The sequence below is a fragment of the Malaya genurostris genome, chromosome 3 (genome assembly GCF_030247185.1).
Source record: "Malaya genurostris strain Urasoe2022 chromosome 3, Malgen_1.1, whole genome shotgun sequence".
Classification (NCBI taxonomy): domain Eukaryota; kingdom Metazoa; phylum Arthropoda; class Insecta; order Diptera; family Culicidae; genus Malaya; species Malaya genurostris.
In genome coordinates, this window is record NC_080572.1 from 233,542,694 (window position 1) to 233,557,927 (window position 15,234).

Genomic DNA, 15,234 nt, shown 5'->3' on the forward strand with positions numbered 1-15,234 from the left:
ATTTGATTACAACAATTGTTTACTCCCCTCGGTGACTGTGACGAAACTGTTCCAGTTCTTCAAAAAAGTCACATATTAAGTCCTATTTGGGAACCAAAATTATTAGAAATCTCTGGAAGAATAAATTTATTACCTGCTACAAATCGGTTCCATATCCACCGACTAAGAGCATGGTTCAGGAGTGTTCTAGTTCTAGATGCATAATTTATGTCAGTTTTAACATTTAAATCTAGAAATTATAACAAAATAAACTAGCAGCCCTTGCAGCGTTTTATCTGTGTTTCAAATATAGAGAAAAAAAACGGCAGCGTATACCAGTTTTAAATTTGACAGTAGAACTGTTCGAATAAATCAAACTAAAACGGCTTGTTGGGGATACGTTTGTTTCAGTTTCAGTTATATTATAGACCACCCATGTGAATCTTAGGGCATATTCAGGGCATATTCAGGAGTGTTCTAGTTCTAGATGCATACACGGAACGACCGAAATCAGCATTTTCGCGAAAAATTTAGTTGATTTGCTGATTTTAGTTAGTTATTTTTTGAGACAACTAAAAAAATCTTACTTTTGCTGAATTAGATTTTTTATTCTCATTCCCTTAATAATAATAAAATATTTGTTGAAATGACTATTTTTTTTAGTTGAATTCACAAATTAAACGTACTGTCATTTCTTAGCTAAGGCACACTTCATATCCAGTCAACTAATTTTTTAGTTGAATTAAAGAAATATAATGTTGTTTTCAACCAATATGAATGGTTGAATTGGCTTCTGCAATCTGCAGCTATATGGCGCCCTGTCACCGAAACGGTAACACCTTAATGACTACTAGCCACTAGATGGCACACTACTGCCGAAAAAAATTCAGACGCGGTTGTCTTTTCTATATTGGCAGGTATAAATACGATGTTGTGTTGGAGAAAAAGACATAAACGAAACGTAAACATCTTTTTGAATTTTTTTTCTTCTAAATCACTGTTTTCTTCATTCTCACTGAAAACTTTGAGCACTCGGAAAATAAAAACCGAATACAAATAGTACACCGGACGGCGCAGCTCGGAAGGTTTGAAGATACAAAAAAACTTCATCACAATTAGAGTGAAACATTCGAAATTCACTTCACTGTTCCGCGTAAAAACATTATTACGCACAATCGCTTCAAGTGCGCACAAATTCTGAATAAATACGATTTCCACTAACAGTTTAAGACATTTTTTACATATCGGTTTAGAAATTTAAATAAAGATATATCGAACACATGCGAAAAACATCAAAACAATGTTCAAGCAGTTTCAATAAGACTGTCCTTTTTAGCTTTTTAATGGATTGTTTTGCTTTGACACTTCTCATGAGTTTTTGGCTAATAAACTTGTTAATAATACCCATTTCAGTTTTAGTTTTTTTTGTGCTGTCCTTCAGTAATGATGGCAATAGATAAATAGAAACAAATTTTCTGATTTTAATAACAAAATTAGTTGTCAATGAGAATTTCGTGTTGGATTGAAATATTGCTGGTTTGAGTCCAGGATATTCACCAACTAAACACATTCTCTAAAACTAAGAGTTTTTTCAGCAAAGTAAATTCTCAATTTTAACTAATTTTATAGTTATTTTGGAAATTTTGTTGTTAAAATCAACTAATTCAAAAACAGTAATACGAATTAGGCGCCGAGCTAATTTCGGTCGTTCCGTGTAATTTATGTCAGTTTTAAAATTTAAATCTAGAAATTATAACCAAATAAACTGGCAGCCCCAGCAGCGTTCTATCTGTGTTTCAAATATAGAAAAAATAGAATGGCAGCTTGCAGCTGCTGAATTTGCTCTCAGTAGTGTTCTTGTTCTAGATGCATAAGTTATGTCAGTTACAAAATTTAAATCTGGATTTTATAACAAGAAAAACTAGCAGCCCCAGCAGTGTTTTACTCGTGTTTCAAATATACAAAAAATCACCCCGGTGGCACGATTGTCATCTGCATACAATTGGCTAGAAGCCGAGAATGCTGGGGATACGTTTGTTTCAGTTATATTATAGACCACCCATGTGAATCTTGCAGCTGATGAATTTACTCTAAGATGAATTGTCAGTATTTTCTTTTTTAAGTACAATTCCGAATTAATAATGAATCCACTGTACTGCGGTCTGACACGTAATTATGGTGGAGAACTTGCAACTTACCACCAGGAGACGGTCTCCCTTTCGAGGCAGTCGGTAATTATTTTCGCTGTAAAATATCCGATTTGCAGTTTGATTTGTTTACATTTCACATGTCTTCAATAATGGTGGTTATTATTAAAAATCAATAATTTATCAACCTGTGTTGCCAGTTCTAAGATTTTTATAAACGATTTCGTTTTGACATTACCAGCTACTGAGGGGTAGTTAAATTTGCGATACAGTTTTCATATGCGAGTGGCAGGTCGTGTCGTCGGTTAGACTCAACCCGCTCCCTCGAAAAATAATTCGTTTCCTTTGATTTCATAGACAAACTTTTTCTCGAAAGCACCTTTTTTTCGAAAGCACGTTTTAAAAGTCCGATTATACGAGGAAGACACGCACGATTACGACTTGAAGTGAAGTGATGAACTAGGAGTACAAACTATCGATTAATAACACAGATAATCGACTGAAATTATTCGTTTAGTTTAAAAATAATATACGATTATTTAATTGAATAGTTCTAAGAATAATCGAATAATTATTCATTTATGACGATTTTGTTTCTAATATCTTACAAATAATCAGTGTTGGTGATTGCCGAAAATTTGACAGAAGCTGCTATATTGCTATCTATATTGTATACAACATTTTCAATCCTGTAGAAGATGCTACAAGAACTCGAGTCTCTCAATGCATGAACCGCGACTGAATTTTTCTACATTTCTTCGCTCCACTTCATACTCTGAGTATTTCACGGCCCTTAAAAAATTTACAGTCTGATAATGATCGTTGCTGTGTGGAATTTCCCAAGAGAGAATCGCAAGTTGACAATTATCGCAGAAAATCGAATCGATGATTCAACTTGATGATTCTCATACTAGGTTGCAATATTTCAAAACCCTTGTGTGGAGCATTAACAGACATTTTCATAGACACAATTTATACAAAGGTTATATGCACATAGTTAGAATAAGCGGCAATAGTAATATGATTCTATCGCAATTATCAACTGCCTGTATAGAATCGGATCGCGATACGAGAATAAGCGACCGTTTGTTGCTTCAGAGAGGATCCCCACAGCAGCGTGCTAAACTTTGATTCTCAGAAATGTCATCGAGAGAAATTCGCTCTCGCACTGGTGTCTATTTTATGTGAAATGAGCCATGCCGGGTGTTTGTTGTTGCGATGATATCCGCCTCTCTTTGATGACACTGATTCAGTCGTGTGAAGAGTTGCTGGTGAGCGTTGTTTGATACGATAAAAGTCATCCTTGCAAATAATAATGAAAATTTGTACTTCAGTTTTTTCAAAAATACCTAAACAATTTTAGTGTTTTATCTACCGTAACGATTCTTCCAGTGATAGCGGGTTATACATTCTTAGATTTGAAATGGCTACAACATCATTAGCAGCTAGGTGAAAATTCCCAATGTTTATGCGCAACACCGTTTTGTGTTTGTTACCCTTACCCTGACCTACCTGATAACTCTGTCCATAGATTAACCTTTCGCCGGGTGGCCTAAGATCGGCCGGCAGCACGATGGTTGTGTCCTTTGCGGCAACCAGAGCGGCGGAATATTTTCGCTTTTCCTCCCGCTGCTTGATGACGATTTCGTTGACCAACCGTTCCAGTCGGGTGTTGGTATCGTTTTCGTTCTTTTCCTTGTTGGCTTTCCGTTTTTTGCGCACGATCGACCGAATCCGTTCGAAACTACGTGCCAGTTTAGAGTCCTCGCCAACTTCCTAGAAGTTTTTTTTCGTATGCATTTGTTAGTACACAAAGAAACAGAGCGGGGCGTGTTTTTTTTTTGACTAATTCAACCGAAGAAAGTTGGTCCTGTGGAGTAGCTTCAGCAAACTTGGGGAAGCATCAAATGCAGGCTTCTTTTAAAGTCTACGAGTGGAAGCAGTAATAACTAGCAAGCACCTCTCCACATACATGCAAAATTGCAACTGTACTACAACTATGGGCTACAAACTTTATGTTGTTAATCAAATATGAACATGTGCTATCTTGGGTTTTGTTTACTAGACTATAGTGGTTTCCAGGATTGGCCTAAAGGGGAACTTTCCAGAAAGAGTTTATGTACAAACGGTGCTGAAGTGCAGCATGTGGACAAGTAGGCTGAATCAGAATTTTTAAACTTTTCTAGTTCTAGAGAGGTGTTTTTTTCGCTTAGAGTGTTTATTTTTAAAAGTAAGAAAAAGAGAGAGAGAGTAAAAATAAAGTAAAAACAAAAAAATAAATGGTTGCACGTCGAAAGTTTACCTGCTCGAAACTCTATAGACGAAGATAGTTGGTGTTGTTTAGTAATATTGTCATAGGCAGATGTGGTTTTGGACAGAATGCATTCCGAATATCGCAAGTTAGAGTTGAAGTGATTTTTGTTTTGTACGAAAGTGCCGATTACATTAATGGTGGTCAGGGTTTCCAAATAATTTGAGTAAACAGTTGTAACGAACAATAGTGTAGGTCAGTTGGAGTGATGGTGTTTGGAAGTTTGCACAAGGTGGGTGCACATTTAAAGTTACAGGTATCACAACAGTTTTTTTTAAATTTGTATTAGCACAGTTTTCGTGTATTTTGTTTATTTTTGAAGTTGGTTGGAGAGAGAAGAAACATACATACATTCATTACAATATGTCATCTATTACATTTGATTTTTTATTCTACTTTGATGAGTGGATTAGGTGCGCAAATGGTTGGTTGTGATAAGTGTCACAATGTGATGAAGTGAATAATGATGATATCAGCATAATATAAATGGTACCGGAGGTAGACGAAATGTTCGAAACTCTGTAAATTGATTTGGGTTTTTAATGTTTCTCGGGTTATTCACCTCTCGAGTCACAATAATTTACTAGCCCTTTGTGCGGGGCTGGGAATCGAACCCAGGCGGGTTACGAAAAAAACATCGTCTTACGCATAACGTTATAAGTGTCCCTTATGGTTTATTAGTATATTTGTGTTTGTATATTTGTATAACTTCATTTGACATATTTTGTCATAATAAAAAATCAGATTTATCAGATCAATGTGATATAAACAGGTGGTGCAGATCACATGGCTTGCTCGCGTTGGTTAGCAAAAATGTGTAAATAGTTCGGTATGACAACATATATGAAAAATAAACATTCTTGGATTCAATGCCGAATAGTCCGAACGGTGTGACGAAAGCAAGCACGTGGTTTTTAGTTTTACTTGGCTTGCTGAAGCAAAGTTATGGCGTTTTCGTTTTTAATTTGCACTACACCGGTGCAGTGCTAAACGGAGGCATGAATAAACGAACAAAAATGACGAAAACATAAACAGTATCCATTGACTACACCAAACTTTTGATGAGTGCTACACCAGTGATATCGGTGCAGAAAAAGTGTAGCACTGGTGTAGTGCAATTGGCAAAAACGAACGGTTTCAGCGCAACTTTAGCTACACCGGTGTAGTGCAATTTAAAAACGAAAACGACATTAATTCACTAACACAAAAGAGTTGTGATTGCCCCACCTGTTTCTATCACATTGGTATCAGATGTCAAGATCCGAATAAGGTTCAGCGTGGTTTGGCTATTTTTTTATGTGGACTATTTAAATTGAACCTGAATCGACGATTCAGAGCAAAAGATGCTGTTGTCGCATATGAGTTATCGTATGTTTGAGTGGTCATTTGGACGAATATTCTTCTAGTGTCAGTAGGATTTTATTTACTACCCTTGATATTTTTCTAAACAGAAGCCAATATACTCCAATCTCAATTTACGCGCTACAAGTTAAATAAAACATCGCGCTATTTCCAAAATCTTAATTTTAAAATCTGAGACTGTGGGATTCCGTAAGAGGTTTTCCAAGACCCAAGTATTATTTGGAACTGTACCACAGTAAGAAATACAACAGTCTATGTCTATTGGTAGTATGCTGTTCATACTTTTAGAGCTACAATTTGATCACTTGTTCTAGGGATTAGCTGAGTCATCCAAGAACTTAAAAGCACGAGCAATCAGCAGCTTATGTATAACTTTCCAATGTTGTTCATAGTCATGGAGCTACAAGTTGTTTACTTGGCTAGTTTTCGGGTGACCTAAAACATTCACAATTAGCTTACGATTTGTATGTGGTATCACGACCCAAGTAACAATTTTTGTTACGCTAGCTTGTTTGTGACTAGTTTGCAACCAGATATTTGAGTGATTGTTACTAACATCTAACCACTTGCATGACTCAAAAAGCGCAGTTTCAACTAGTTGTTAAGCAGGCTGAAAATGAGTTGTCGTTACGTTGTAATGCCTTACTGAAATAACTTATTTTTTCATAACTTGAAAATAACTTGTTTGCAAGTAAACTAGTTGAAACTTAGTCACCATCGACATTATAAACATTGAATGAATCCAGAATACTTTTCTATCATCAATAAAAAGGCAGTAGAGTACTTTAAATCACAAACTTGATACAAGGTACAAATTTCACAACGATTTCAAAACTGTCGAGCGGAATTCAATTTTACTTAACTGTTTTTCATGCGCCTTCAATCAAAATCTCTTTATAAAGATATAAAAAATAAACAACAAAATAACCCTATGTTCAGAATGCTCAAAATTATTCCAAGTAGCGTGATTCCTCATCATTTTCAATTCATATATCATGAGAATTATAATATTATCACATTCGATGTTCAATCCCTATATTATTTTCTTCGTGTTTATGACAGTGCATAGAACAAAAATGACTATTTTGCCTTTCACTATTTTCGGCAAAAAGTAGTTTTGAAAAAAGTAATATCCTGGTTTGATTTATGTTTCATACACTTTTTGAGACTCCATATTGTGTTCGCCATATTCAAGCCAATAAAGGTTGTTTTGTTTGCATTTTCGTTATCATAACGTTGGTAAAACTTACCGATAACTATCTGAATCAATGAAAAAATTATATGTTATAATCTTATAATATCTAAGTTATTGCTAAATCAATTCACAGTAACGATTCACATATAAGCTAAGGTATTTATAATGGTTTCACAACGGAAAATAAACCTTTTTTCAACAAGTAGCTAAAAGCATAGCTGTGATTAAAGATATGTTAGAATCAAGTAACGATAACTTACAAATGATAGTTAGTTTAATGTTTACGTTATAAAGAAACACTGCTGTCACCTTGTTTTAACCAGTATAACATAAAAACATGTTCGTGCTCTTGTTGCAACACAGTTGGGTTAAGTGGTATCAAAACTAGTTATGGGTTGCTACTATTGAAGTCAAATAAACTTACTTTCAACTAGTGGCTAGAAACATTTTTGTGACTAAAGATATGTTTGGATTAAGTAACGATAGCTTATAAATTATATTTAATTCAATATGACACAAAGATGTTATGATTGGAAACCAAAATATCTATTTCGTAACTAGTTATGTTATGATGAAACATTGCTGTCACCATGTTTTAACCAGTATAACATAAAAAACATATTCGTGCTCTTGTTGCAACATAGTTTGGACTTTGTCGTATCAGAACTAGTTGCGGATTGCTACTTGGGGAGTGTAGGCCGTATACAATACAAGAACCCGCTTTTGTCATTGGTTACGCTGATAGCTCTTAAGCCCTGTACTCCAATGAGCTTTTGAATAAGCTAGAACATCTACAGTAAGCCTATCAATTGCATGTGGCATGCATTGTATACAAAAAGTTCGTTAATACACATTGTTAATTTGGTAGATTTTTAGACCTTGGCTCCAAGTAGTTTTTGGATGATTTAAAGCTTGATTCATTTAGAATTGGAAAAAACTTTTGCTCATATTGTGGCGCTCCTGGTGAACGGATTTGGAAGTTCTTGGCGCCCACGTGTCGGGAATTTTGTCAGCTTCACGTATGATTTTTGACATTCCGCAAATCGACTGTACTTTTCAAACAATCAACATGGAAGCCGAAAGAAGGGAACAAATTGTGCACAGTTATTTGGAAAATCCATTGTAGTCTGCTACCGTATGGCGCGTTATCAAACGGTATAAGGAAACATTGACGACGATTCGGAAGCCTCAAGCCAATCGTCGGAGTGGAACTGTCGACCGGAAACTGCGTGGTAAGATTTTGAAGACGATTAAGAGGAATCCTAATCTGTCGGACCGTGATTTGGCCAGAAAATTCGGTGCTGCCCATAGTACCGTGAGGAGCACTCGACTCCGGGAGGAATCAAGTCGTATCGAGCTAGCAAACAGTGTGGTCAAAATTCGTGCTCGGAAACTATATGACCAGGTTCGACAGGTGCCTTCTGATGGACGATGAAACCTCTGTCAAGGCTGACTTCGGGCCAATCTCAGGTCAAAAATTTTACTTGGCAACGGCTCGGGGGGATGTTCGAGCCAAATTTAAATTTGTTGTTGCCGACAAATTTGCAAGAAAATTTATGATATGGCAGGGCATTTGCAGCTGTGGCAAAAAAACGAAAGTTTTCGTTACAAATAAGACAATGACATCGGAACTATACCAAAATTAGTGTCTCCAAAAACGAATTTTGCCGTTCATTCGATCCCACGACCATCCCGTAATGTTTTGGCCAGATTTGGCAAGCTGTCATTACAACAAAGTCGTTCAAGAATGGTATGCAGAGAAAGGGGTCCAGTTTGTTCCGAAAAACCTTAACCCACCCAACTGCTCCCAGTTCCGCCCTATTGAGAAATACTGGGCAATCATGAAGAGGAGACTCAAGGCAAAGGGAAAGGTTGTCAAAGACATCAATCAGATGACAACCTAGTGGAATAAGATAGCTAAAACGATGGACGAAAAAGGTGTGCGCCGCCTAATGAGCCGTGTTACAGGAAAAATTCGAGAATTCCTTCGAAACCGTGACGAAAAATTTTATCCGTATTTTTTCTTAAAAGTATGAAGAAAACGCTACATTTGTATAAAAAAAGATCTTGAATTCAATAATAAATAACTGAAATGCAGGCAATTGTCTTTGTTCCAATTCTATCTGAAGCAAGCTTTAGAACATTCATACCAGGGCTATGGAGCATGTGCTATCATCAGTATGGACCGTGAACAATAAGTTCCTTAATGCATTTTGTTATACTAGTAGATTTGATTGCTCGAACTCCAGGTAATTCTTGGATGGTCTAGAACATTCACAATAAACCTATTGATTTTATTTGGTATAACAAGTATGATCCACATACAAGAATCCCGCTTTCGTCATCGATTCCACTAGTTGATCTTAAGGCCTATACTCAATAGAGTTTTTGGATGACTTAGAACAGTCGCATTAAGTGAATGATTTGCATGTGTTATCACGAGCATCGACCGTGTAAAAAATCTTGTTGGTTTACTTGGTTGCGTTGGTAGATTCTAAGGCAACAAGTATAACAAGTATGATATACTTGTTGCCTTGCCAGGTAGTTTTTGGATGAAGCTGTTCTTTCTAATAATTCATCCCATCAATTGAATGTGATCCACGAGTATGGACTACACACAAAAAAATCACTAATGTCATCGATTACATTGATAGACATTAATGCCTATGCTCCAAGGAGGTTTTAGATAAGCAATAACTTCTACTGATCGTATCACAGTATGTCAAATTTCTGTATATAGTACTACGAGTACATACCGCACTCAAAAGTCATGCAAAGATCACCAAGTATGCGTTTGATTTCTTTTTTCCAGAGAACCCTTAGATGTCCACCGTCTTAATTAGATTCTACGAAACAAAACAATTCAATAAAATACATTTCATAATATTTAATACACAAAAGCATGTTGAATTTTTAACGTGAATTAAATCGCGTCGTTTAAAAAACGCTTAAAAAAGGGTGCTGAAATGCGTTCCACGGAGGGGTTTCGTGACTCGACCGAATAGAAAAAAGTCACAGGGAGCCAAATCAAGTTGATTCGGTGGTTGTTGAATGGTATTCGTTTCGCTTTTAGCCAAATGTTCATGGATAACGATGGAAACGGTGCGTTATCGTGGCGCAAGATCCACGAGTTGTTTGTCCACAAATCGGATCTGTAAACGATTTTTTTCTTCAGAGTATCGTTGCCGTTTTTTACGCAAAATTTAATGGAAACTCGTTGTTGCAAATTCAATTCCATTTTGAATATTGTACAACATCCGTGTCCTCAATCGCAGATGTGCTCAATACAGCGTAACTTTTACAAACGTCCTGGTATCAAGCTGAACATTTGATAGAATATCAATGGCAGATGTGGCAGCCTAAAAGAAAATCTAATTCGGTCACTGAGAGCGGCACACGGTGGTGATTCCGGGAAAATTTTGATGAAGGTAGTATCTCTGTTTCTCTTACGCTACATGATCGTATCAATTCCTCTGGAGATCAAAGTGTGTTCATATTTTCCAAATGAATGCTTAGTACGCAATGCATTTTTGCCTCCAATCGGACCGATGTGGTTAGATAAAATTCACTGGGAACTAGAAAGCCGTCAGAACGATGGTGTTTCACCCAGAATTGGGTACAATCCTGCAACGGATTCCACTTGAAGTCAGTGACACTTTCATCAGTATCAATAAATCTAATAGGGTTCTATCCAATTTTGGGTAAAACACCATTCTGTGCTACTGAGTAGCTATAAGTAAGCGTGCACAGCTTTCAGATTTGCAGATCTGTCATCAGAAGCAGCAGATATGTTTTCAAGAGTACGATTTTAGTGACTATTCAAAGTGTCGATACCATTTTGACTACGTATTTCTTTACTATGCTCTTCAGGGTGCATTTTCAACATTTCACTACATGAAAGTGTAAGGAAATTTCTCCAGATTTGATTTCTCAGCAACTTTTTCCCTGTTTGAATATTTTCTCTGATTCTTTCACGAAACGAATGGAAGAGGATGCAAGATTGTTGTTAGTACCATATTTGTTATTTAAACATTGTTTAAATAGCAAAAAATAGGTCCAAACACGAAACATTAAGATCAACCGAATCTAAAAGCAGAAAAAACAATAATTAGTTTTTCTGTGAGCATATCTGCTGTTGGACATTCGCAGTGTGAGTTTTGCTTCAAACAAGAGCGATTGCGTCATCCAGCTGCTGGTCATTTGCATTGGAGAAAAAGAAAACGAAAAGTGGGCAACGATGGAGAACATTATACAAAATCAGCCGTTCTAATGGCTCTAAATGTTATCTAAAGAATTATTAAGATCACTCTTTGCAAATCGAAGATAAAAATCATCAGTTTAGTGCAGATCTAGAAGAATTTGATTAGTTTTGTGCACTTTGCGCTGTGTAAATTCGCACCAAACGAACGCAAATAAAACTTAGCTAGCATGTGATTGCATCGCGTTCGAGAAAAATGTTCCGAACAGTGTTCAATATCGTAGAGAATTACAAAATTTGGTCCTTCTGAATGCCAGAAATGAGTCCCATACAGCGTTTAAATAGTTTATTTCACTGAAATTTGCAAATCTAACATGAAATAATCGACATCCAAATTCTTCATGTTGTTATGTTTTTGACCGCCCGTTTGTGAAAAAGCTACAAACGAAATCACATAGAAGAATGCTCTTAACCAAAATTAATTCAGTTGGGAAGCAACCAGTACTATGAGCAGTTCTAGCGATCGAATCACCCTGCTGATGGTTGTCTATTTTGGAGAGAAAGAAAACGAAAAGTGGTCAATGATGGGGAACATTATTCAAAATAAGCCGATCTAATGGCTCGTAATGTTATCTAAAGAACTATTAACGTTAATTCTTTGCAAATCGAAATTCGCACTAAACGAGTGCAAATAAAGCCAGCATTTGGCTGTGTAGCATTCGAGTAAAAATGTCCCAAACAGCGTTTAATGTTGTAGAAAATACTATTTTCTGAAAGCCTGAAATGAATCCTGCGATCACATCATTCAGCTACTGGTCGTTTGCGTGCAAGTAACAGAATATATAAATTTAATCGGCCCGAAAAATGAAAAATGAAAATCCGAAATGAAGTAATAAACCTCAAAATTCTATATGTTTTTATTTTTCTAGCCGTTAAATCCGCTCTTTTGATCGTTTGATCTACTATGTTCATCCTTCGCTCAGTTCACAGTGCGGCTTTCGCTTCAAACAAGTGCGGAAAATTCATCAAAGTATGAACACAACGGAGAGAATACATATACAAATCGATAGTTCTAAGGGTCATCAATGATAGTCTTGTAATGCGCAATTACGGTCAAATTGAGTTCCTAACCATTTTCAGTGTCTCCTCATAGAATCAAGTCAATTGAATTTCCTCATATACATCAGTTTGATTTCGTAAAATCGATTTTCAATCAGAATAAGTGTCGTCACTGATGCGTACGACGTCCAACTTCATGGGTGCCACGATTCGGTGCCGAACATTAGCGCTGTAGGGGAGTGCACAAAAGCAATTGGCAGATTTACTTTGTGCGCCGTGCGCCAAAAGAGAGGCAATCGATTTTCTCGGAATTTTGTTCGTGGAAATAATTGTCGACTGTGGTGAAAGTTGGATAAATGGTAACCTTCGGTTCTTTTCAGAATCCAAACCATTTTACAAATAACTAATGAGATTTTACTTGAAATGGATGATTTATTAGTAGAACAATGTGCCAAAATAAATGTGAGTTTTTTATGTCAATCTCGCGGTTATGTCTCTAAAATTACCTACTACAAGTTTTTCAGTACAAGATCTACGACTTATAACAAAAATTTTATCCATTTACATCAATTCTACATTGTAAATTTGTAAGTTCAAGCATTCTTGCGATCTGTATTTTGTTGGTGTTGGAAATAGATCGATGGAATACCTCCTTAATTAAATGTACGTAAACGGTAATAACTAACACCAAAAACCATGGTTTACATTTGATTCTTAATTGGAAAATGTTGTAAAAAAAACATCGTTCTCTCACATCTGAAACCAGAATCATGATCTTTAAAATCTGTTGTTTCCTCTACAATCGAAAAGGAACATCACATCTAAGACATCGCGTGCATTCCATAGAATCAACATTCATTTGACATAAATCTAATATCAACCACATTTATGTTCTGTAGTTAGTAAAACTGAATGGACATGACCACATCTAAAACAAACGCATGTGTGATAGAGATGCAATCTTTGAATGTTTCTGTAATGTGAATGAGTGGTGTAGTTTTTGTGAACACACATCTAATTACATCAAAGTTTGTTGTGAGCCAATGGAAGAATGAGATGTGTCTTGGCGGTATACGGGTCCGGAACGCTTACCTCTTTCTTGGATTTTAACTCTTCGGAATTAAAACTGTTGAGTAACAAGGCCAAGAACAAGTTGAGAACCATAAAGTTTCCCATCACCAGCGCCGGTAGGAATATGGCAAAACATGTCGACGCTCCTTGCTGTTGAAAAAAGGAAGTTTAAATATAAAAAAAAAAACAATTTGAAATCATAAGATAAGATCCGCACCTCCTCTTCGGCTCTCATACAATCCCAGAGTGGTTCGATCCATTCTCCGCACAGAATTCGAAAAATCATCATGAACGAATGGAAAAAATCATTAAAATTCCACCTGTAAAGAACAAATCATGGCACAACTGTGTCCAACCTAGCCGATCGTAACATACCTTGGCACCGGATCAGGTGCAAACTTTTCTGGTGTGTAATCTTTAGAAAATAACTGCATCCCGATAACAGCAAAAATATAGATAACTATTACCAACACGAATGTCAGATTACCTAAAGCACCTATTGTCGATATGATAATACTGAGCAGAACCTTCATTGTGGTCCATGATTGTGCTAGTTTCAGTACCCGTAGCTGATTTCAATTACAGATTGGACAATGTCATTAGAATGATTCGATAAATCGATAAACCCGGACGATAGATACTTACCAATCGCAACCCTCGCAAAACTGTTAGGCCTTCCATCAGTTCGAAGATTAGATCGAGTAAGCTGGCTGAAACGATAATCAGATCGAATATGTTCCAGCCACACAGGAAAAAATCCTTCGACAGGGCCAATACTTTCAATATGCACTCCAGTGTAAAAACCGATGTAAAAACCTAGGAAGAATATTACGATGGGAAAACAGGATAACATTTTTTTTCAGAAGTGATCCTTCTCACTGACGAGCAAGTAACTTACTCTATTGCCAATATCTAACGCATCCCGTACGCTCTCATTCATTCCGTGGTGTTCTAACGCTAAAAACAATGTATTTAAAACAATACACAGTGTGATCCCTAATTCGAACAATGGATCCCTAACGATCTGTGGAATAAAAATTATGAATTAGGAAGTGGTTATCATTGTATAGAAATATTTTCAGTAATATTAGGAAATAAATTTAATAGGCAAAGATTTTGCCTCTTAGAGGATACACATGAGAATCAATTATATTGAGTCTTTATTTGAACTTCGAAGATTTTTGGAAATCAACTGAAACTACCTTTGATTTAAATGGCATATAGATTAAAACAGTGTTTCGAAGTAAATATTTTTGTACCAAGTAAAAATCTCATCAATTCTGCTACGCATAAAGCGTATTGATTTCACTCTTGGCAAACGTAATTGTTTTTATACTAAACACAACGGATAACGGAGATGGAATCACCGTTTTGTGACATTATACCTCATTAGCTTTTTCCAAATCAAATATCGGTTTGTATAGAGCTTACGTCATGTGAGTTCGAAGTGTTTTAAGTAGGAACTCCAAAAACTGTCGAAACCAGTGAATTCAAAGTTAAAGTGTTCACTTAGGCTGTGAACCAACCGGTTAATTTTAACTTTTGGTTAAAATCTGATACTCGAGTGGTTAATTTGATGTTGTCAAAAATAACCCATGGAGCATGGTTAATTTTTTTTTTTTTATTCAATATTATAATATAATTTTAAGGCACACTGCTTAAGCTCTAAGATGCCAAGGATATTTACTAATCTTAATTACGACTATATTAAAACTAGAATAGTATCATTATGTAATGCCGGTGAATTGGATATTGCATGAGGGTCTTCCATATGGCGTTTGCAAATATCCATGTTGGCCGCATCCTTCGGTCCGTGTGGGTCCGCGGGAAACACCCCCAGGCTACGAAGGCCTGGCGGGTGGCCCGCATGCTGGTTTTCGACTGGAGCGGTCTTCCCTGGACGATGATGGTG

At 36.3% G+C, this 15,234-nt stretch overlaps 1 protein-coding gene across 6 annotated transcripts in view; it reads right to left on the reverse strand.

Annotated features, from left to right (window-relative positions):
• Positions 1–15,234, reverse strand: part of LOC131439274 (sodium channel protein 60E) — a 615,309-nt gene that overhangs the window by 38,777 nt on the left and 561,298 nt on the right. For 5 of the 6 annotated variants that reach the window (XM_058610088.1, XM_058610092.1, XM_058610091.1 and 2 more), the window contains exons 16-22: positions 14,221–14,346; positions 13,968–14,138; positions 13,698–13,891; positions 13,540–13,642; positions 13,344–13,472; positions 4,429–4,440; positions 3,639–3,902 (exon numbers count right to left, since the gene is read on the reverse strand). In XM_058610088.1, coding sequence (XP_058466071.1) covers positions 3,639–3,902; positions 4,429–4,440; positions 13,344–13,472; positions 13,540–13,642; positions 13,698–13,891; positions 13,968–14,138; positions 14,221–14,346 — 999 coding nt within the window. The remainder of the gene's footprint in view (positions 1–3,638; positions 3,903–4,428; positions 4,441–13,343; positions 13,473–13,539; positions 13,643–13,697; positions 13,892–13,967; positions 14,139–14,220; positions 14,347–15,234) is intronic. The other variant, XM_058610093.1, reaches the window with a different exon arrangement.